The sequence below is a fragment of the Salvelinus alpinus genome, chromosome 8, assembly GCF_045679555.1.
Source record: "Salvelinus alpinus chromosome 8, SLU_Salpinus.1, whole genome shotgun sequence".
Classification (NCBI taxonomy): domain Eukaryota; kingdom Metazoa; phylum Chordata; class Actinopteri; order Salmoniformes; family Salmonidae; genus Salvelinus; species Salvelinus alpinus.
This window is the reverse complement of record NC_092093.1, coordinates 66,004,042-66,028,305: the sequence shown is the minus strand read 5'-3', so window position 1 is coordinate 66,028,305 and position 24,264 is coordinate 66,004,042. Positions and strand designations below refer to the sequence as shown.

The window sequence follows — 24,264 nt, the reverse complement described above, 5'->3', positions numbered from 1 at the left end:
GGATGCAGGAGGGAGAGAGGGAAAAGAGGTAGGCAGGGGGGGGGATAGATGAGGCTGTTACAGAGGACCCCCAAATACCACTCACTGCATGCTCCTCGCGTCCTCTCTCCTCGTCTCCTCAAAAGCCATTGGAGGAGAAGGTCAGAGGGGCGGGATCTTCCCCAGCTCTCTCTCCCGTAGTGCTAGTAAATTTACTGTGTTTTGACCGGAGGCTGCTCACTCTAGAGCGCGTGGGTGATATTAGAGGAGAGCAGAGCGTGCATTACCGGGCATGCGAAGCGAGAATGCCAGACAGGTCTGGAGGCTCCACACTGTATCCCCCAAAATCCCTATAATTACCGACAAAAACCGTACCGGTTCCTTTGATATCGATCATCCTAAATCTGTACAAGACAATTGGATTTCTTGTCTTCTCTGATTTGTGTCTCTAAGGAGGAGAGATGAGAGTTCACTTCCCTACCAGTTGGATATTTCAAGGCTGGGTCACCCATCTGGTTCTCAATCTGTGCGCACAGGTAAGTCATAGGCTACTCAAAAAACTCATTACATACATAAAAAAGTGCTTTATATAGATAATAGTTTTATTTAGTGGATGTATAGAGTTTTCTCTAGATGTAGAATAGGTCTTCATCTAGCCATTGTTATTGCTCTGGAAGAGTTGGTAGAAAACAGACATGCTTGAGCATCAAGTGGAATCATTTATGTTTGGGTCGTGACCAAGCACCCCCGGCCCTCTACCGGTCCCTGTAAAGGACAGCTGAATGCACTCTTGCTGGCCTTAAGGTTGTTTTTACCGGACGTTCACGTTTCGGCTCCAATGTGTTGTGGGGGCGTTGTCTTGTTACTGTAAATCAGGATCATGTGGGTTTGTCTAGGGGATTTAGGACGTGTTCTCTTCCCTCCTTCTCCCCATCCTACGGGTTGGTGTTGCAACTGTCTGAGCAATATGCTGCATGTCAGATATTCCATTGAGAAATGCAGGACCTACAGTTGCTTTCATGTACATTGGTACCTTTGCACTTACCCCATTCATATACGCTAACTACCTTTAGCACCTAATTGATTAAGGTATCTTCTGGCCAGTGAAGTTTTGTTAAGAGCCCCGACACTTGATCTAAACGTTAACACGCATTGCTTGCGGTACGGTATTGGAAACGTAAGGAACATATCTTTCATATCAGCCAGAAATAATAATAAATAAAAAAAGCTTAAATTACTACACACCTGTATCGGGTTAAGGTTCCCACATGGCCATATTCCCATGTTACAGCGCTTGTTTACAGAAAAAAGAGGGAAGACAGAGTGGACTACCTGTACTAATTAGCTAGGACTATCTGCGTTTCCAAACACCTGTGAGGAAGTCGGACATGCCACAAAAGTGTTGTCACTGAAAATAACTGTTGGCTGAAACTGTGTTAAAACAATGTACAGTAAGTGTGTATTTTGCATTTGTGAAATTATTTTGATCTGATATGAAAGTAAAGGGCTTTATGTTTCTAGAACCTTACTGAGAATCGATTCAAGTTTAGATGGAGAGTTTGGCTGTTTTAGCTGCCAGAGCCAATTCGCCTCTAAACAAAACATGTAAGGTTCTTGGAAAATAAGGAGTAACTTTAGGCGCCTTTAGTCCAGTATTGGACTACCTTGCACTTTACAATGGAGCGCATGAATAATTTAGTCCATGACATTTTTTGACTTTGAAGTGAGGGGTGTCCTGTGCAGTTGGAATTTAAACACAAGTGAACACCAAACGTTTTTTTTCTTCATTTCAGTCTATTTGTCCTCAACTGTATACGACTTTCACTGAGTTGCACATGTCCATCTTTTTAATGGCAATGCTCGTTGTTATCAAAACATACATTTCTAGTCATATTTTCTATTGTAATGACTCTCTTCTTGTGCTAGACAATTGTCAGGCTTTTATGCAATACCAAACACTAGTATTCATTCAGTAATTTATGTTTTGTCTCATGTGCAGGCAAACGCTAAGTGTCTACAGTATCTAAACGCTAAGTGTCTACAGTATCTAAACGCTAAGTGTCTACAGTATCTAAACGCTAAGTGTCTACAGTATCTAAACGCTAAGTGTCTACAGTATCTAAACGCTAAGTGTCTACAGTATCTAAACGCTAAGTGTCTACAGTATCTAAACGCTAAGTGTCTACAGTATCTAAACGCTAAGTGTCTACTACTATACTAACTGGATTAGCCCAGGTGTTGCCTCATTCTCACTCCTGTAGGACAAGTCTTAACCTGACAGAGTGACAGAGGAAGAAACCAACCAAGTTGTGGACCGTGATAAATATACCTTCTATTTGGGGAGAAAATATATATTTTTTAATGAAAATATATTGTAGAATCTAGATATAGTACAGGCTGTTTTTTTAGCCGTCAGCCTTATGACAAGTTTAAATGAGTTCCCCAGCAAGCCGTTCCTCACTCTAAAATCACAATGTTTCCATTCCTTTAATCATTTATATACAATAATTATAGCCGTACATGATTTAATGAAAAGCATTAAACATACACATTGTTTCACATTCTTTAATAACAGACTCATAAACACAATCACGCAATAGGGTACAGCATGCTTCACAGTTTCCCTGGTGCTTCACAACTACCCCCGCAAACGTGATTTATTGGAACCTCGTGCGTGCTAAAGAGCAGCGGACGAAGGAGTTCACTTCTGCTGCGGAGTTCGTGGTAAAATATAAGGCATTGTGGTGGTGCTTCGATGACAGACAGAGAGACATACAGTCTACTACTGCCCACGTCCAGCGGCAGACAGTACTTTAGATGGAGATCTGTTTATAAAGGGCAATAAACCATTGTTACATATGTTAACCATAAGTCAACTGTTTATAAGTCATTGCATATAATTTATATCCCGTGTTAGTAACATGAATGGACATGAGATTGTCATGCAATAATTCACAGAGTACTTAGATTTTAATCTGTAGTCTACAAATACCCAGGTGTTAAATCATTAATGTGGGGGAGGTTGTTCTTGGCCCGATGTCAGAGTTCGGGGTGGCGGTTATGCAAATCTGAGAAAGACTGGAATGTATCTCGTCAGAGAAGATGATGGGAACAGGGATTGCAGCCCCCCCCCCCCTCTCATACACAAACAAATAAAGATAGTATTTTACAGGTGCTACTGGTTGTGAGAACTGTCACACACTCTTTCTCTAGTCCTCTATCTCATTCACTCATTCACACATGCACACTCAGTCCGTCACTCATCTCTCTCTTTCTATCCCTCTCTCCCCCTCTCTCTTCCTCTCACTCTGAATTAATTTCAATTCAAATAGCTTTATTGGCATGGGAAACATATGTTTACATTGCCAAATCAAGTGAAATAGATGATAAACAAAAGTGAAATAAACAATAAAAATTAACAGTAAACATTAAACTCACAAACGTTTCAAAGGAATAGAGACATTTCAAAAGTCATATTATGGCTATGTACAGTGTTGTAACGATGTGTAAATAGTTAAACTACAAAAGGGGAAAAAATGTATTGTGGCAACAGGTCACACATCTTGCTGCTGTGATGGCACCCTGTGTGATATTTCATCTAATGGATATGCAAATTTATCAAAGTTGGATTTGTGTTCAAATTCTTTGTGGGTCTGTGTAATCTGAGGGAAATATGTGTCTCTAATATGGTCATACATTTGGCAGGAGGGTAAGAAGTGCAGCTCAGTTTCTACCTCGTTTTGTGGGCAGTGTGCACATAGCCTGTCTTCTTTGAGATCCAGGTCTCTCTCTATCGCACACTCTCTTCCTTTCTCTCTATCTCTCTCTCTATTTCAATTCAAGGGGCTTTGGCATGGGACACATATGTTAACATTGCCAAAGCAAGTGAAGTAGATAATATACAAAAGTGAAATTAACAATAAAAATGAACAGGAAACATTACACTCACAGAAGTTCCAAAACAATAAAAACATTATAAATGTCATATTATGTATATATACAGTGTTGTAACGATGTACAAATTATTAAAGTACAAAGGGGAAAATAAGCATAAATATGGGTTGTATTTACAATGGTGTTTGTTCTTCACTGGTTGACCTTTTCTTGTGGCAACATGTCACAAATATTGCTGCTGTGATGGAACACTGTGGTATTTCACCCAGTAGATATGGGAGTTTATCGGGTTTGTTTTGGAATTCTTTGGATCTGTGTAATCTGATGGAAATATGTGTCTCTAATATGGTCATACATTGGGCAGGAGGTTAGGAAGTGCATCTCAGTTTCCATCTCATTTTGTGGTCAGTGTGCACATAGTCTGTCTTCTCTTGAGAGCCAGGTCTGCCTACGGCGGCCTTTCTCAATAGCAAGGCTCACTGAGTCTGTACATAGTCAAATATTTCCTTAAACTTGGGTCAGTCACAGTGGTCAGGTTTTCTGCCAGGGTGTACTCTCTGTTTAGGGCCAAATAGCATTCTAGTTTTCTCCGTTTTTTTGTTAATTCTTTCCAATGTGTCAAGTAATTATCTTTTTGTTTTCTCATGATTTGGTTGGGTCTAATTGTGTTGCTGTCCTGGGGCTCTGTGGGGTGTGTTTGTGAACAGAGCCCCAGGACCAGCTTGCTTAGGGGACTCTTCTCCAGGTTCATCTCTCTGTAGGTGATGGCTTTATGGAATATTTGGGAATCGCTACCTTTTAGGCGGTTGTAGAATTTTACGGCTGTTTTCTGGATTTTGATCATTAGCGGGTATCGGCCTAATTCTGCTCTGCGTGCATTATTTGGTGTTCTACGTTGTATATCTCTTCTTTTTAAGCTTGTGATGGTTCACAGCACACACAAACACAGTTTGGGAACCAATGTTTGTATGTAACAGAACTGACTGTAGTTGCACTCTCAGATAAAGTTAGAACGGATGGAGGTTAGAGGAGCCTATGTAACATCCTGGCCTTTCTCTAGCCTGTAATCATTTAGGGTGGATCCAGCCATGCTCTTCTATATTTAGAGAATTAAAACATATTGCAGCAACGTCTCAATTATGGCCTGATGTTCGGAGGCAGAGGAAACTGAAATACGATTCCCAGCATTCTTTTGGTTTCCTGTCCCCTTTCGCCCAAATCTGTCATTGAGCAATACTGTCTGTCACGGTTGGGTGTCAATAATCTCAACATGCCTTCTTCCCTCACATCCTTCCTGCATATCCTTCCCTCATCTCTGAAACATTGATCCATGACAGTTATACAGTAAGGCAGCGTTTCCTAAACTTGGTCCTCGGGACCCCAAGGCATGCACGTTTTGGTTTTTGCTAACACTACACAGCTTTTTCAAATTATCAAAGGTTGATGATTAGTTGATTTGAATCAGCTGTGTAGTGCTAGGACAAAAACCAAAACATGCACCCCTTGGGGTCCAGAGGACCGAGTTTGGGAAACCCTGTAGTATTAAAGGCCTATCTATGTATGGCCCATCCAGGAATCAAACCCACAACTATAGTGTTTCCAGCACCATGCTGAGCCATCAGAACTACTGGTCCATTAATCACCCACCTTCTTCTTCCATGTATGGGAAATGTGTCCTTCTCCAACAGCTGTAAGTTGATGCATGGCAGCATTGCTCTGATCTCAGTCAGCTTGTCTCCTTTAACACATGTTGATCATTATGACTGTGGTCACAACTATGAATGGCATTCATCATTAAAAGCAAAACAATGACTAGTGTGAGACACTGTGGAAGTAATTAAACTGGTTGGGATCTCTGGCACTACAGACACATGGACTAAAACCGTATCAGTGGGGGTTTTCAAAGGGTTGGTCGCAGAAAGCTGGTTTGTTCTGGGTTGCAGCTTAAGACGTGGCTACAGACTTTGTTTTTGTTTAATTGGTGGGTAACAAGAAAAACCTGAATGAGAAAAGCTTTAGATGAATTTCTGTAGTCTGTGATTGGGGGACAGACCTGGCATGGGAGCACAGACAGCAGAGGGAGGGATGGAGAGGGGCAAGAGTTGTACCATGTGACAGTAAAGTATAGCTACTGTAAGATTATTTAGGATGGGGGTTAGTAATACTAGGCAGAAGCATTCTGTGCCTGTGGTGTTTGAAGGTTTATATAAATGGAGAATTAGGTGTTTTTGTTAGTTCTATTCCTTCACAAAGAAACTTTTGGTTCAGCATATTTTCTCTCATAACAGTATTATTCTGTAATTCAGAACACTGGCTGGGGGGGTACATGCATATGTGTGTTTGTGGTGAGGGGTATTGTATTAGCTTACCATTGCACCCCTGCCAACAGCAGTGGGTGGGTAGACCACAGCACGATCAGTGTTCACAGTAGAGAGAGACTCATGTTTTAAGTGTCTATTACACAGATGTAGGATCTTAATTTTAGCTAGGTTGCGATTACATTCTTGATTCTTCTTGGGTATGATGCTACAAGCTTGACACACCTGTATTTTGGGAGTTTCTCCCATTCTTCTCTGCAGATCCTCTCAAGCTCTGTCAGGTTGGATGGGGAGCATCGCTGCACAGCTATTTTCAGGTCTCTTCACTCTTCAAAGATGTTCGATTGGGTTCAAGTCCGAGCTCTGGCTGGGCCACTCTAGGACATTCAGAAGCCACTCTTGCGTTGTCTTGGCTGTGTGATTAGGGGCGTTGTCTTGTTGGAAGGTGAACCTTCACCACAGTCTGAGGTCCTGAGCGCTCTGGAGCTGGTTTTCATCAAGGATCTCTCTGTACTTTGCTATGTTCATCTTTCCCTCGATCCTCACTAGTCTCCCAGTCCCTGCCACTGAAAAACATCCCCACAGCATGATGCTGCCACCACCATGCTTCACCATAGGGATGGTGCCAGGTTTCCTCCGGACTTGACGCAAAGAGTTCAATCTTGGTTTCATCAGAGCAGAGAATCTTGTTTCTCATGGTCTGAGAGTTCTTTAGGTGCCTTTTGGCTAACTCCAAGCGTGCTGTCATGTGCCTTTTACTAAGGAGTGCCTTCTGTCTAGCTAATCTACCATAAAGCCCTGATTGGTGGAGTGCTGCAGAGATGGTTGTCCTTCTGGAAGGTTCTCCCATCTCCACAGAGGAACTCTGGAGCTCTGTCAGAGTGACCATCGAGTTATTGGTCACCTTCTTCCATTTAAGAATGATGGAGGCCACTGTGTTTTTGGGGAACTTCAATGCTGCAGAAATGTTTTGGTACCCTTCCCCAGATCTGTGCCTCAGCACAATCCTGTCTTGAAGCTCTACAGACAATTCCTTCGATCTCATGGCTTGGTTTTTGCTCTGACATGCACTGTCAACTGTGGGATCTTATACAGACAGGTGTGTGCCTTTCCAAATCATGTCCAATCAATTGAATTTACCACAGTTAGACTCCAATCAAGTTGTAGAAACACATCAGTGAAAACAAGATGCACCTGAGCTCAATTTTGAGTCTCGTAGCAAAGGGTTTGAATACTTGTAAATGTAAATAAAGTGTTTCTGCTTATTTTTTTTTTAATTGCCAAAAAAGATATATTTGTCATTATTGGGTATTGTGTGTAGATTGAGGACGTTTATTTATTTAATCCATTTTAGAATAAGGTTGTAATGTAACAAAATAGAAGGGGTCTGAATACATTCCGAATGCACTGTACACTACAAGTTTCAAATTTAACTGGAAAGTTGTAAAAGGAAAGTTATCCTGCAACAGGGTGATCAAATTAAGATCCTACATCTGTACACCAAGCTTCAACGAGCCACTGAGGCGACCACCCTCCCTCCACAGCCTAGTATCCACTCTGGTGACTACTACAATGCCAGTATGCTCTGCTGAGGTGGGCACTATTTGTATTTTATGGTTTTGTTTAAAAGGGCTTGGTCGTTAGAACAGTTTGGAATCAAATCATTAGAACAAAGTTTTATTCAAGTAATGTTTTATTCCAAAATGCGTTCTGTTGACAGTGAGAATGTGAGAATGTTTGCAGTGGAGGCATTCCACTGCAAACATTCTCACATTCTCACTGTCAACAGAACGTTTTCTGTTTCTTTCTGTCTTTGTTTCAAACGACAGGAAAGAGTTGGGCAATCCTCTTCTCTTTTCCTCCTACATCCACTGTTTAGTCGTATTAATAGACTTATATCTCATGTCTACAAATTAATGAATGACCCTTACAAAAATCACACATGATAAATTAGCATTTTCACATGTGAAATAGCTGTTTTGACATGTTGAGCAGAAATGTTCACATATGAAAAGAGACACGTGAAGTCAGTTGTTCACATGTATTGAAGTCCACTTTTTATATGTGAGGAGAATAACCCGTTTTCACCTCACATGTCAATTGCATATTCACGTGTGAAATATGCAGTTTCACATGTGAAAATAGATTCAGAACCTTCACATGTGACAAACGTTCACACGTGTCATTTTTCACATGTCCGAAAACCACCCTTTTTAACCAGATGTTTTTCTCCATGCGTTTTCTTTTTGTATGGTGAATAAATAAATGAATGAATGACATTTTGTTTAAATTTACTGTCACCTGCCAATAATTGTTTTAGGCCTTGACACAACCAGATTAGCCATAGTGGTCTGTGTTTTGTCTTCCAGAGAGCCCTCTCCAGACCCACCTGTACCCAGCAGCAGTACCTCAAAGACAAGAGATGCTGCAGGAGGTGTGAACCAGGTAAACTAAACCAGAGAAATACATGAATGGCCATTAACACCCAATATTACCACTCTACAGAACCAGTTGTCTGGGCTTTAGCAGAGAGCCGTCATATGCATGGAAGAAAGAAACTGCCATGTTTCATTTTTCCTGAAAATAAATGAGGAAGGATGTCAAAGAGGAACTGACTTGCTGCACTACATACACATGTGTACACACCCTACACATGCCCTAATCCCCAAATAACTGTCCATCTCTAAGCGTGACGGAAATGTATCTATTTTAGCCTCTTCCGCTTTCTCTTACCTCAGTAGATCAATTCAACGTCGGTGTATTAACCTGTGGCCAGTCTAACCCTCTCGCTCTTCCCCATTCCCCAGGGTCCTATGTGTTTGCAGAGTGTTCTGGGTACTCTGACACCAAGTGTCGTCAGTGTGGTCGTGATGAGTACCAGCCTGACTGGACCAACGAGACCAAGTGTCTGCCACAGAAGTTCTGTGACACAGGTCAGTAGGTGACTGGAGTCTAGTCTAGTTGGATGGATGACTTTAAGTCTATTGCTGAAGCGTTGTTTTCTATATATTTTAGCAAAGGCTTTTAGAGATGCTGATGTCTGTGGTGTTTGCTTTGGTTAACCACTAACCCCTGACCTGTTTGTGAACCCCAGGTAAAGGTTTTAACCGTGAGAGGCCCAGTAACCCCCAGGCTGCGGTACCCTGTCAATGTCAACCTGGTCTAGAGTGTTCTCCTATCAACTGTGAGTTCTGTGAGAAGATTCCTACCTGTGGTCCAGGATATGGACTGGAGACTGACACTGGTGAGAGAGACATACACACACACACACACACACACTGGCATACATATACACACAGATGCAGGCACACACACACACTTCTGTGTTGCCACTGTTGTCAGCAGTCCAGTTTTTCACTCTTCTCTGTCATGTGTGTTTTAAACTCAGAGGCGGGCAGGAGATCTTGTGTTGCGTGCAAGAGAGGATATTTCTCTCCCAACACCTCTATAGAACCATGCAGACAGTGGACCAAGTGAGTTAACACACACCTATACCGTGTCCCTTCATACACTGTCTTTTCCCCTGGGCGCTCCTCTTCAGTCCAGCGTGTCCCATTCAGTGAGGCAGGAACAGGGTTCTACAGGCGCTCAAAGCTCCACCACACCGCTGTTCTGACTAATGCTGCACCACTTCCACTGGAACACAGAGCAGCTTCTACCACTGCCTGACTCTGTGGTCAACCAAGAGAACAGAGAGAGAGGGAAGGAGAGAAAGAGAGCAGAGCGAGAGAGGGAAAGAAAGAAGAGAGAGAATGTCTGAGTTACTATAGAACAGAAGTAATGACCATGTGTCCTTGGGTGTTTTCTCCTTCCAGTTGTAAAGGCCTGGGGAAGAGTGACAAAAAGACTGGGAGCGACCAGACTGATGCTGTCTGTGGACCCCATCTCTCTGGTTCCTCTACCTCCTCCTGGGTCCTAGTGTGTATTCTGTCAGTCGTCACTGTCCTCTGTCTCCTCATCCTCCTGCTCTTCTGCTACAAGGACAAACTCAAACTACTCTCAGGTACCCGAGTGAGAGATTACATTTGTCTGCCTTGTCTCATAGACTAGACGTAACATAGTAAACGTAAATCCTGGACACCCACGGTTGGGGTGGATAGGTGGGCATATAATGTGAACATCTAGCAACCCAAAGGTTTTGTGTTTGAATCTCATCACGGACAACTTTAGCATTTGAGCTAATTAGCAACTACTTAGCATGTTAGCTAACCTTAAGCCTTTAACCTAACTCCTAATCCTAACCTTAACCCTAATCTTAACCCCTAGCTAACGTTAGCCACAACAAATTGGAATTCGTAACATATCATACGAAATGGATGATGGACATCCATAAATTAGTACATACCATACTAAACGTAATATATGATACTATTTGAAGGGAGACAGATTTACATTTACTATGTTATGTCTACCCAGGTTGAATTTGTTGCAGAGGACAATATTCTTGAGAGAATCATTTTTTTAATAGAAATATTTCTTGGCATAAAATGTATCTGAAATGAATGACTGTCATCCTCTTATGTCTTACAGTGAATTTGCGATTATGTGTCCAGAATCTGAAAAGGACCAGGATACAGCAGGTAGGGTAGACTCTTTTTTTTTAGTGGCAGAGATGACATGCATAAACAGTAGACTAAATAAAACATTCAACGGCTCTCAGACTAACTATCTGTCTGTGTTTCTCTCCAGGAGACTCTGGCCCCTCTCTACCACAGTGGGGGTGAAGGAGGTGGGGTAGGGGGGCAGAACTGCACCCTGTGTGAGAAAACCTGTTTGATTGTCCTTGCTGACACCCCCTCAGAAACTCTACACACCTGTCCTACAGCCATACCTGGTGACCGGGTCAAACTACCACCCATTAAAGAGATGAAGGAGGAGAGGAGGAGGGAGGAGGAGGATGAGGGGATGGGAAGTGAGGGGTCAGGGGAGGCGGAGGAGGTTTCTGAGGAGGCTGTGTGCGAGGAGGGTGTGTGTGTGTCTCCACTGTGGGCTGGCTCCTGTGTGTGTGTGTTGTCTGTGAGGGAACCTTTAGAGGTAGGAGAGAATGAAGACTGTAGTCAGGCCGTCAACCCTGGAACCCTCGGGACCTGCTCCTGTGGAGGAGAGGGGGAGAGCAGGGATGGAAAGAAGGATGAAAGGAAAGATGGAGGGAGGGAGAGGGCCAAGATGGTTGAGGGCTTGCAAGGGAAGAGCTCTGAGAGGAGCTGTAATACCTCCCCCTACTCCCTCTCTCCCACCTCCTCCCCCCTTTCCCCCGTCATGCCGTCATGTGACCTCTACCTGCCACTGACCCCAGCCAGGTCAGAGGTCATAGCTCAGCTGATTGACAGCTCACAGAGGAAAGTGGATGGGCTATACAGCATAAGCTCCACCCCCACCACAGACACCACACCCACTTCAACCTCCACAACCTCTCCTGACCCCTCTGTAACCGTGGGAGACCAGCAGTCCAAGCTGAGCTCTGAGGCCTCCAGCAGTGAGCCAGACCAGGGACTTTCCTGGAGGGACAGTGGAGGAAACAAGCTCTTATCTGGTGGCTCCGAGCTGGAGTGTGCCCCTGATTGTATCCAGAGCCAACTTGCGGAACCAGCACTCACCTCAGGTAGATACTGCACAGCAGTGCCACACTTTTTTACAAGAAAAAGGCTAAATACAGTATTCATATCCCTTAACTTGGTCCACATTTTATTGTGTTACAGCCTGAATTCAAAATGGATTAAATATATTTTTTCTCTCTCACCCATCTACACACAATACCCCATAATGACAAAGTAAAACATGTTTTTAGAAATGTTTGCAAATGTATTGAAAATCCAATAAAGAAATAACACATTTACATAATTATTCACACTCATGAGTCAATACTTTGTAAGTACAGCTGTGAGGCTTTTTGGGTAAGTCTCTAAGAGCTGTGCACACCTGGATTGTACAATATTTGCCCAGTTATTCTTTTTTAAATTCTTCAAGCTCTGTCAAGTTGATTGTTGATCATTGCTAGACAGACATTTTCAAGTCTTACCATAGATTTTAAAGCTGACTTAAGTAAAATTTGTAACTAGGCCACTCAGGAACATTCAATGCGTCTTGGTAAGCAACTCCAGTATAGATTTGGCCTTGTTTTAGGTTATTGTCCTGCTGAAAGGTGAATTTGTCTCCCAGTGTATGTTGGCCAGCAGACTGAACCAGGTTATCCTCTAGGATTTTGCTTGTGCTTATAGCTGTATTCCGTTTATTTTCTATCCTAAGAATCTCCCTAGTCCCTGCCATTGACAAGCATACCCATAACATGATGCAGCCACCACCATGCTTAAAAATATGAAGAGTGGTACTCAGTGATGTGTTGTGTTGGATTTACCCCAAACATAACGCTTTGTATTCGGAACCAAAAGTACATTTCTTCGCCACATTTTTTGCAGTATTTCTTAAGTGCCTTGTTGCAGACAGGATGCATGTTTTGGAATATTTGTATTTTGTACAGGCTTCCTTCTTTTCACTCTGCTATTTAGGTTAGTATTGTGGAGTTACCACAATGTTGTTGATCCAACCTCAGTTTTAAAATCACCATTGGCATCATGGTGAAAATCCCTGAGCAGTTTCCTTCCTCCCCGGCAACTGATTTTTGAAGGATGCCTGTATCTTTGTAGTGACTGGGTGTAATGATACACCATCCAAAGCCTAATTAATCACTTCGCCATGCTTCACCAAGGGATATCAGCGTCAGATTTTTAAATTTTTACACATCTACCAATCGGTGCACTTCTTTGCATGGCATTGAACAACCTCCCTGGTCTTTGTGGTTGAATCTGTGCTTGAAATTCACTACTTGATTAAGGGGCTTTACAGATCATTGTATGTGTGGGTACAAAGAGAGGGTAGTCATTCTAAAATAATGTTAACCATATTATTGAACGCGGAATGAGTCCATGCGATTTGTTATGCACATTTGTACTCCTGAGCTTATTTAGTCTTGCCATAACAAAGGGGTTGAATACTTATTGACTCAAGACATTTCAACTTTTCATTTTTTTTAAATTAATTTCTAAAATGTTCTGCAAACAAAATTCCACTTTTACATTTTGGGGTACTGTGTGTAGATTATTGACACAAAATCCCAATTTAGTCCATTTTAAATTCAGGCTGTAACGCAACAAAATGTGAAAGAACTAAAGGGGTGTGAATACTTTCTGAAGGCACTGTACACATGTCATTATACATTCCAACCATTGTTAAAGAGGAAAGATAAATAAATCCACTGGGTTATTGGATCTGGGTTATTGTACATTGTTTTGGCTAGGACTGTAACTGAGATTTCAGAAATGTCTTTTCACATTGTTGCTCCTCCAAAATAAGTATATTGGTTTCCTAATAATATTGTACACTGCTGGCTTGTTTTGAAGACCACACACAGTAGGAAGGGGAATGGGAATCTGTGTGTGTGATGAGCCAGTGATTACACCGTGCTGTAACGTGTGAGTGTGTGTGTTTAACTCTCTGAGTGTGAGCTCTGCCCACCACAACACTCCTGTTTACCCAGTTCCAGAGTTCTACAGGGTTTTGCAAAGTGACCACAGGTCTAATTGAAACAAGATGTGCTCTGAATACACATCCCTTGAGTAATACCCAGACTCACACACTTTCAGACTCTCGTTGATCACTGTATACTTGAATTATGGCCCAAAGCAGCAGTAAGTAAATAAACCACATTTCTCATAATGCAGTAATAACATGTCATTAACTGGACCTCCCGCTCAGAGAGGTTAATTATGGTGGGGGCTCCCAAACCTTTTCACTCAGAGCCACGTCTATTTCTATGGGCACAAGCACTGTTCATGACACAAACTGTTCACACCCCTCTTGTTGGTGGAGAGAATTTTGTAGGTTTAAAGCTTATTTTCTGCAATTCTACACATTTTGTCATGGGATGCAAAGAACATTTTACAGTTTTAAAGCAAATCTTCTTGCAATTCTATATGTTTTGCCATGTCTAGGGTGTATTCATGTGCTATTTGAGTGACAAAAAAATGTGAACAATATCTATGGGTTAAAAAAACTAAATAAAAAAAACTTTAGCTGACATAGGCTAGTTGATCTGGACATGTCTGACAAGTTATAAATACTGTAGCTCTCTAAGGTATGTAATGACTGATATGACAAGAGGAACTAATGATGCACTACTATTACACACCCCACAGTTTGGGAATACAGTAATCCCTCGTTTATCGCGGGGGTTACGTTCCGAAAATGACCCGCGATAAGTGAAATCCGCGAAATAGAAAACTTTTTTTTTTTTTACAATTAGCAACTATTACATGTATACAAATACAGTGACTCACGTGTAGGCCGTTTCACTGCTCTTCAGACTGGGCCGCTGCATCCTGACTGCGCTCTGCAGTGTTCTCTTCTTCTGAAGCCCGCGGTGCAGGTGTGTTTGTTCGGGAGAAGAACATAGTGATAGGCAGCTGTTGTCGCTCTTTTTTCTTCTTTGCAAAAAGATCCTTGTACACCGACATGCCACCATCGATTACGTTGGAGAACTGTAATGAACGGCTCATCAAAGGGTCCCATTCCTCAGCTACTCGCTTAAGTTCAGTGGCCATTCGCACCATGGTTGCTAAGCGACCAAGCGTTAGTCCTTCCTTCCTTCCTGGCCAACTTAATGTAAATTTGCCAAGCTGTTTTATGTACGTACACATAACTGCACGAGACGACAAAATGATAGCACAATTCGTAGCATGTTTTGATACAAGAAGCGGGAGTGAGTTTTTAGCGAATCAGAATGCAGAGCACAATGCACAAAAAAAAAAAAAAAAATGCATTATGAAAATCCGCGAAATAGCGAATCCGCGATAAGTGAACCGCGAAGTGGCGAGGGATCACTGTAACTGAATTATGGGATCACACCTCGGAGAGACGGGCTGCATCTCAATAGTCCTTGTGTCTCCTGGACGTAGACCTGCATGATAGGTGAAAATAGTATAGCGAGCGAAGACAGGTGTTCCCCATGACTACATCAGCTCCAGAAGGAAAGGAGATGAGGAGAGGAAGCCACTTTAGACTAGAATGAGATGCAGAGCAAGTTTCACAATCAGTTTACGTCTGTTCCATTATTTCCCTCTCATAGTTGATGTTATCTGCCCTCCTAGGGTAGTTCAACTGTAGACAGTCTGCTGTTAACAGAGACACCAGGGGGTTTGTTTGTTTTAGTGATGGTGGTGAAATTACATTTTTACACCAGGCTGGCCAGACTGGTATTCCAGTGCCAGTAAATGATTTCAGATGGGATTCTAGACACTGACACATACTATGTTATGATGTGTGTTTGTGTGCATGTGCGCGTGCATTCGTGTAAATGAGGTGTGAGGAGTGACTGTCTCATTGCACCTCTACAGAGTTAACATGGGAATATGAGAGAGGGAGAGAGGGGGGGGGGGGGTGTTGAAATGGGCAGCAGACAGAAACAGACATGGACGTCTGTAGTTTTCCAGGTGTGTTTATAAATACCATCAGCGGTGTGAACTATGAACATGGAAATAAGGGACAAGATTGCAGTTTGTTCCTCTTGATTTGAATGCAAACGCCAGAGTTGTTCCGATGGCTCAATTGGTTGGAGCATCGTGCTTCTCACAAGTTGTGGGCTTGATACTACATTAGCTGTAAGTTGTGGGCTTGATACTACATTAGCTGTAAGTTGTGGGCTTGATACTACATTAGCTGTAAGTTGTGGATTTGATACTACATTAGCTGTAAGTTGTGGGTTTGATACTACATTAGCTGTAAGTTGTGGGCTTGATACTACATTAGCTGTAAGTTGTGGGTTTGATACTACATTAGCTGTAAGTTGTGGGCTTGATACTACATTAGCTGTAAGTTGTGGGCTTGATACTACATTAGCTGTAAGTTGTGGGCTTGATACTACATTAGCTGTAAGTTGTGGGCTTGATACTACATTAGCTGTAAGTTGTGGGCTTGATACTACATTAGCTGTAAGTTGTGGGTTTGATACTACATTAGCTGTAAGTTGTGGGTTTGATACTACATTAGCTGTAAGTTGTGGGCTTGATACTACATTAGCTGTAAGTTGTGGGTTTGATACTACATTAGCTGTAAGTTGTGGGCTTGATACTACATTAGCTGTAAGTTGTGGGTTTGATACTACATTAGCTGTAAGTTGTGGATTTGATACTACATTAGCTGTAAGTTGTGGGTTTGATACTACATTAGCTGTAAGTTGTGGGCTTGATACTACATTAGCTGTAAGTTGTGGGTTTGATACTACATTAGCTGTAAGTTGTGGGCTTGATACTACATTAGCTGTAAGTTGTGGGCTTGATACTACATTAGCTGTAAGTTGTGGGTTTGATACTACATTAGCTGTACGTTGTGGGTTTGATACTACATTAGCTGTAAATTGCTTACGATACAAGTGTCTAAATGCCAGCTTGAATAACAGTAATTCTATTTCAGCAGTGAGACGGACATGGCGTCTGTAATAATGTTATGACAAACTATACTTCTCTACGTCTAAATGGCAGCTTGAATAAAGTTTGACATTTTCACATAGAATGAAAACTGCTGGTCACACTGAAACCCTGATGTTAAATGATATGTTTATGATGTCCTTGACCAGGACTATGGTCAAAGGCACCGCAGCCGACCACGACCTTTCTATGGTTACTGTGCACGGTCATCATCACTCCTACTCGCTATTAGTCATCTGAGTTCGCCCCTAACACACATTTTTTTCCTTCTTCACAGCTGTAGAGGATGCTGTGTTTGTGTGTGTTACTGCATAATTACACAACCATAACATACATTGGCCCCTGTACACATTACAAAAGAGGTTTGGATCTCTGCGTTGGTTAGTTATGTCCCTTAACCTCTGGTAGTGAAATTAAACCCGATACCATTTTGGGAAAGAGACCACAATGCCAAGACTCTTAACTAGGCTAACTGCCTAAACTGACCCCTTAATTCTCTCTCTCTCTCTCTACTCTCTCGCTACTCTCTCCGCCAGGTCAGGTGACGGGGAACAATAACACCACCTTCATCTCCAGCGGTCAGGTTATGAACTTCAGCGCTGATGTCATCGTCGTCTACGTCAGCCAGACGTCGCTAGGCAACGAGGAGGAAGGGCCAGATGATGCATTCGGAATCCCCGTCCAGGAACAGGCCAATGAGAGAGCTCCGTTGTTCCAGAGTTCTGCCTCCTCCAAATGTGTCGGTCATTCACCGCCACCGTCTCCAGGGAACTCCATTACCCATAACCCCCCACAGCAGGATGACAACCTGCCAGTTCAGGAAGTGACTGATGAGTTGCCCAGTGACTGATGAAGTGAGACAAGAAAATGGTGGATAGTGTACCATAAAGAGAGGAGTGAAGCCACAGACTTGTTGACACTCCAAAACCTATTGCTACGACCTACTCGAAACAATAGTCCATCGTCTTCTTGGGTAGGTGCTAGGAATTGGAACTGGACCATAGACTTAGAACTGGAACCTGGAGGACTGTGTTCCTCATCTGGACCTCATGGCTGTCTCAATAGTCTCATGAAGCCTCCTTTACTTCATTGTCTCATTTCTTTCATTCTTACTGATCTAAAAGAGCTGGACAACTGAAATCAAGTCCATGAGTTTGACTCCCTTCTTGTTGTTATCCTTGGTGTTGATTTGTTCTCAGAGCACCACGAGTGCGGTTTGTTGTTAAGAAAAATGCTATGCATTTGTTGAGCTATATACTATACATGTAAATGTGTTGTTTATTTTCTAAAATATTTTTGATGTTGAACTAATGAAGAAATCTTTGGAACGAAAGCCTTATTGTCGTACTACAAAAACCATGGAAGTGGATCAGTGATCCACACTCGTGTGATGAGTAACCTTGTCTGAAAATACTTGTGTTAGCTTTAGCTCAGAGGGCTAGCACACTCTTGTGGACAGCAGGAGACCCGGGATTCATCCACCTTAATCAATTGTGTTGACCCAAAGAGAATAAAGACTGCACTATGCAGAAATCACTCCGCCATTTCCTGGTTACTAAAATCGAATAGTTCGCCTAATTTCAGTTTGTGACAAAACAAGCATGTCTAGTGTAGAGAATCATTGTAGCATCTAAATCGCTGGGAAATATATTTACCATAATCAAAAATGTTGTATTTTCAGCTGTTTGAAGCTGGTGTAAAAAGATTTAAGTAAAAGACTCAAAAAACTCAATTTAAGAACAGAAAGCATAGAAATAGTGCACATAGAACATATCTACTGCTTCTTTGCTTTGAATGATAATGACCGATCGATAACTCCCGTTTCTATGTGAATTTGGTCGGGTCGCCCAAAAAGTTACATATTGCAGCTTTAAGACTTTACCTGGTTGAACAACATAGTGTCTCAGAGCATTTCGTATTATTCAATATTTAAATCAGAGACACTCACATTTAGTGTCATATGTTATGTTTCATATGGTATGTATTCATTTGTGGATGCCCATCATCCATTTCGTATGATATGTTACGAATTACAATTTGTATGATATGTTACGAATTACAATTTGTATGATATGTTACGAATTTGAAAAATGTATGATACAGTATGTTACGAATTACAATTTGTTGAGGCTAATGTTAGCTAGGTGGGTAGGAGGCTAACATTAGCTAGCTGGCAAACCTTAGTTATGCTAGGGGTTAAGGTTAGGAGTTAGGTTAAAGGGTTAGGGTTAGCTAAAAAAAGTTCGAGTTCGGGTTAGCTAAAAAGTGTAAGGTTAGGGGAAGGGTTAGCTAACATGCTAAGTAGTTGCAAAGTAGCTAAAAAGTAGTAAGTAGTTAAAGTTGCTAATTAGCTAAAATTGTCTGTGATGCGATTCGATAATGTTTGCATTATACGCCCACCCATCCCCCCTGTCCTTTACTTTTTGCCTTAAGTAAGCTTCTGTCTTTTGTAACCATACCAAACGTAACATATACTAATGCTAGTGTCTCGGATTTACATTTACTATGTTACGTCTAGTCTATTAGACCAGGCTGTGTTGAAATGAAAACCAGCTCACACAGTTAGTCTACAAGACCAAGTGTAAGACCAGCTATTGAATAGCTAACCAATCAAATAAAGCTTTCGAGAGTTGAAAGTGAAAACTTTTACCTTGTCTGTAAATAAACTATAAATATTGATTCAAATTTCAATAAATGACAGAACTGTTTTGATTAAAATCTAGTGTTTTTTTGTGACAGCAGTCGTACCGTTATTCCATGGTTTACTGTCTGCTATCTGGTAATTACAATGAAGTTATTTATCTTCTCTCTGAGCCTTAATGACTGTGAAAACAGAGCTAATTACACATGTGGCCGGGCTTCAGTTTCTGTCACTGTCCCAATGCAGACAGACAGACTGACAGTCTTTCATTATCCACAAGATGGCTGGCAGTATAGGGCAAACGTAGCATTGGCCACGTTTAGCTTGTGTAGCATCTAGGATAGGGTTATTTTCTCTAAAACCACATGAGAAGGGCTGGAGACGCTGATTTAGGGCCTGGTTTGGGTCGTTTGTGTTTGCGTGCAAGTGTACGTGCGTGTGTGCCCTTGAGAACCAGAGGCCCACCAGGAGAGGAGGGTATTTTCTGTTGTCTGTGAAAACAGGAAGTTATGACTAGCCTGCACATGGTTTACATCAGATGCCATCAGCTCAGCTGCTTCTAGAGAACATAAGAATAGAGAATGTGTAGATTTAGAGGGTAATGTATTGGAGAACTAAACTATGATGCCACCTAGTGAAGGATGTATTACTTGTATTACTTGTATTGCACACAAACAAATACACACACTGCATTTCCTGTAGTGTTCTGGTTCGCTGCTGGTGACACAGGGCAACAAGTTCTCACCTGGAAACTACCAGAAACCTCTCAGTCAGACATGCTGAAACGGGAATATCTTCACCTGCTGTTTAGACAGGCTTGAATTACACCTGAGGTGAAACAGAACCTGTATGGAAGTGTGAGACTCCATTCTTATGTAGGGACCTGGGATTTTACTAACCATACATGTGACATTAGGTTTTCACAGTCCAGTCACATGGTCAGGATAAAACATGGTGGCCCACTAATAGGAGGAGCCTCCGGCTGGAGATCTCTCTTGACTAACTCCTTCCACGTCTCTACTTATCACAGAATACTGTTACTATTCAGATACACATTTTGTAAGAAAGAGTTTCTCTAAGACACATTAATGAATTAGATACGACTCTCCCCTGATGAAAGAATGGTTTATGTGGGGCCTATCAATAGACCATTAACAATTTGGAGACATGACACACACACACACACACACACACACACACACACACACACACACACACACACACACACACATATATACACTTCATGCGCACACACACAAGAGTCTCGACACACAGCGTCCTCTAACACATCCGTTTCTGTGAGTGGACAGAAAGACAGACTGGTTGAAGAGGGGATTTCTGAAGTCTCCCAAGAGGATATCATTTTTCTATCAGAAACACAGAGATGGAAAAGATCCGGTAAGACCAATCCCTATGATTCTACTGTAAATAGATGTAAGCCCAATGCCTATGATTCTACTGTAAATAGATGTAAGACCAATCCCTATGATTCTACTGTAAATAGATGTAAGCCCAATGCCTATGATTCTACTGTAAATAGATGTAAGACTAATCCCTATGATTCTACTGTAAATAGATGTAAGACCAATCCCTATGGTTCTACTGTAAATAGATGTAAGACCAATCCCTATGATTCTACTGTAAATAGATGTAAGCCCAATGCCTATGATTCTACTGTAAATAGATGTAAGACTAATCCCTATGATTCTACTGAAAATAGATGTAAGACCAATCCCTATGGTTCTACTGTAAATAGATGTAAGACCAATCCCTATGGTTCTACTGTAAATAGATGTAAGACCAATCCCTATGATTCTACTGTAAATAGATGTAAGCCCAATGCCTATGATTCTACTGTAAATAGATGTAAGACTAATCCCTATGATTCTACTGAAAATAGATGTAAGACCAATCCCTATGGTTCTACTGTAAATAGATGTAAGACCAATCCCTATGGTTCTACTGTAAATAGATGTAAGACCAATCCCTATGATTCTACTGTAAATAGATGTAAGACTAATCCCTATGATTCTACTGTAAATAGATGTAAGACCAATCCCTATGATTCTACTGTAAATAGATGTAAGACCAATGCCTATGATTCTACTGTAAATAGATGTAAGACCATCAACGAGAAAATAACTGCGATTCAACATTTATGCTGTTAATATTAATGTAACGAATTGTGTTGTCCCAGTCAATATCAACAACAAATGTCAAACAGCTTATTTGTTTATCATATTGGCTCTCTCTTTTTCAAGGTCCCTGATCACTAAGCGCTGGTCGTCTGATGTTCGTCTGGATGGGAAGACTGCGATCGTGACAGGAGCTAACACTGGCATTGGCAAGGAGACCGCCTTGGACCTGGTCAAGAGAGGTAGACCACACAATCTTAAATTCTCTTCCTCTATATTATATTGCTTCCCTTGTCTCCCTTATAGTCGATATAGCCCCCTGCATATATTGTTATTTTTTTTACTGCTCCTCTTTAATTACTTGTTACTTGTATCTCTTATTCTTATCCGTATTTTTTAAACTGCACTGTTGGTTAGGGGCTCATAAGTAAGCATTTCACTGTAAGGTCTACGCCTGTTGTATTCGGCGCATGTGACTAATAACATTTGATTTGATTTGATATATGCGCCCCCGTGGAAATCGAATTAGCACAATGAAAACATCCCCATAAAAATCGGTCTGTTTAAGCTAGACGCATGGGCTGCATCTCAATCCACCACATCCTCCGATGTCGGCCTTCCGTATCTGTGGTGAAAGGTGGCAGAGCTACAGTGGTGTTTGTCAGACCAGGAGACATAACGAAAATTGGTCTTCTCACAAAAACGTATGTAGGGTCCAAACTCTTATGACCCCTCAATGGAAAGATGAGACTCTGTTTTGCTCTACGACCCCCACAATCGTCACGGGACTGAAGTCGGTACTGCCGAATTGCCAACCTCTGTCTGTACACACTAATATGATCTCTCTATGGAAAGGTGACTTTCGGGGTATATTATTAATGAGAGAGGTAGGAACCAGTGGGGGTGCATTGCAGTGTATGCGGGGAGTTTTACAGGCTACTGAAGTGTCAGAAATGTGCTAGACATCATGGACAGTATGGTAGTTTGATACTTTTTGAAAGTGTGAAGATAATTGAATAAAAAAGGGGTTCTCTTTCTCTAGGTGCACGCGTCATCCTGGCCTGCAGGGACATGGAGAAGGCGGAGCTTGCGGTCAGTGACATCGTCAGGGAAATGGGAGGGGCCAAGGTGGAAGCCAGGAAGCTTGACCTCGCTGACACCAAGTCCATCTGTGAATTTGCTGAAAACATCTACAACAGTGGGTTAAAACACACACACACACCATATACTGTAAAACACCATACTGTCAGGGCTCCGATACAGAGGTGTTCTGACTCTGTTTGTCCCCCAGCGGAGAAGGTGCTTCACTTCCTGATCAACAATGCAGGTGTGGCCAGCTGTTCTTACAGCACCACTGTAGATGGATACGAGATGCAGCTTGGAGTCAACCACCTGGGTACGAGACAGAATGGCTGGTTTATTAACAAGACTGCAAGCAACACTTTTTTCCATTGCCACATAAAGAGAATATATTATCATTGATTGATTGCCATTGATTGAAACCTATCCTTATTAACTATTTCCTGTTTCCTTTTTCCAGGTCACTTCTTTCTGACTTTCCTCCTATTAGATCTGCTGAAGCACTCCGCCCCCTCCCGTGTCATCACTGTGTCGTCATCGGCCCACGCCATGGGCAGGATCCACTTTGAGGACCTGAACAGTGAGAAGGAATACCACCCTGTCAAGGCCTACGTCCAGAGCAAACTGGCTAATATACTGTTCACTAGAGAGCTGGCCAAGAGGACCGCGGGTGAGTATGGGTGTGTGTGTTTCCATGCATGTAGCATCTGTAGAGAATGGATCTAAGCGTACACCAGTGTGAGTGTCTCGTGTCTTAACCACCATCACTCTGTGGTTGAAATAGAGCAAAGAGGCCCTGAGTACTTGAACAATGTGTGTGTGTGTGTGTGTGTGTGTGTGTGTGTGTGTGTGTGTGTGTGTGTGTGTGTGTGTGTGTGTGTGTGTGTGTGTGTGTGTGTGTGTGTGTGTGTGTGTGTGTGTGTGTGTGTGTGTGTGTGTGTGTGTATTAACAGTTCTAGGTGTGACAGCCTATGCAGTGCACCCGGGGGTAGTGAACACTGATCTGATGCGTCACATAAAGCGCCCCCTACAGCTCATGTTTAAGAAGTTCAGCTACTTCCTCAAGACGCCAGCAGAAGGAGCCTACACCACTCTGTACTGCATCCTGACCCCTGATTCTGAACTCACCTCTGGGGGTTACTATAGGTCAGTGACCTTTCACCTCTCATCCCTGACCCTGAACACTAATATGTACTGTACTTGATTACCCATGAAATAAGGGTGTAAAATAAAATAATTCTCTCTCTCTCAGTGGGTGTGCACAGGCAGTGTGTGCCAGGGCTGCTAGTGATGAAGGCACCGCTCTCAAACTCTGGGCTGTTAGCTGTCATCTACTGGGCATCTGCTGGAGATGAACAGACACCCAATATTAATGCTATCTTTGCACCAAATTGCTTCTTTCTGTCACGTCAAATACTGAGAAAATATTGCTATCATAAGTCCTACTATGTCAAATGATAAATGTGAAGAGGGAGACAGGTGATGTATGATGTGGCTGATGGTGAGCGTAGGTGGAAGTGGTACAGATAGGTTATAGAATGTTTAGAGTTAGTGTTGCAGTCAGTAAACTATCTGAGACTGACTGGACAAGGAAAGCTATATGTCAAATATTCAGTTTAACTAAGTCATGTAATTCTCTTCTGTTTTTACACCTTTGATTCCTGTGCTTTCTGGAGAAAGTAAAATACTATCAAATGCTGTACCAACATTCTCCCTTTTCTTGTTGGGAGTAATTTAGG

General features: G+C 42.1%; 2 protein-coding genes across 2 annotated transcripts; both read left to right on the top strand.

The window, feature by feature from the left end:
• The first annotated feature begins 177 nt into the window (after positions 1-177).
• Positions 178-19,387, top strand: tnfrsf11a (tumor necrosis factor receptor superfamily, member 11a, NFKB activator). The gene is made up of 9 exons (XM_071414709.1): positions 178-515; positions 8,561-8,636; positions 8,999-9,124; positions 9,286-9,435; positions 9,580-9,664; positions 10,007-10,194; positions 10,722-10,771; positions 10,881-11,793; positions 17,206-19,387. The coding sequence occupies exons 1-9, from the start codon at positions 441-443 to the stop codon at positions 17,517-17,519; spliced, it is 1,977 nt and encodes a 658-aa protein (XP_071270810.1). The 5' UTR covers positions 178-440; the 3' UTR covers positions 17,520-19,387.
• Positions 19,388-20,570: 1,183 nt separating this feature from the next.
• Positions 20,571-24,222, top strand: LOC139583531 (retinol dehydrogenase 11). Its single transcript, XM_071414712.1, has 7 exons — positions 20,571-20,708; positions 21,572-21,687; positions 22,488-22,643; positions 22,737-22,841; positions 22,986-23,195; positions 23,479-23,671; positions 23,778-24,222. The coding sequence occupies exons 1-7, from the start codon at positions 20,695-20,697 to the stop codon at positions 23,878-23,880; spliced, it is 897 nt and encodes a 298-aa protein (XP_071270813.1). The 5' UTR covers positions 20,571-20,694; the 3' UTR covers positions 23,881-24,222.
• Positions 24,223-24,264: the final 42 nt, after the last annotated feature.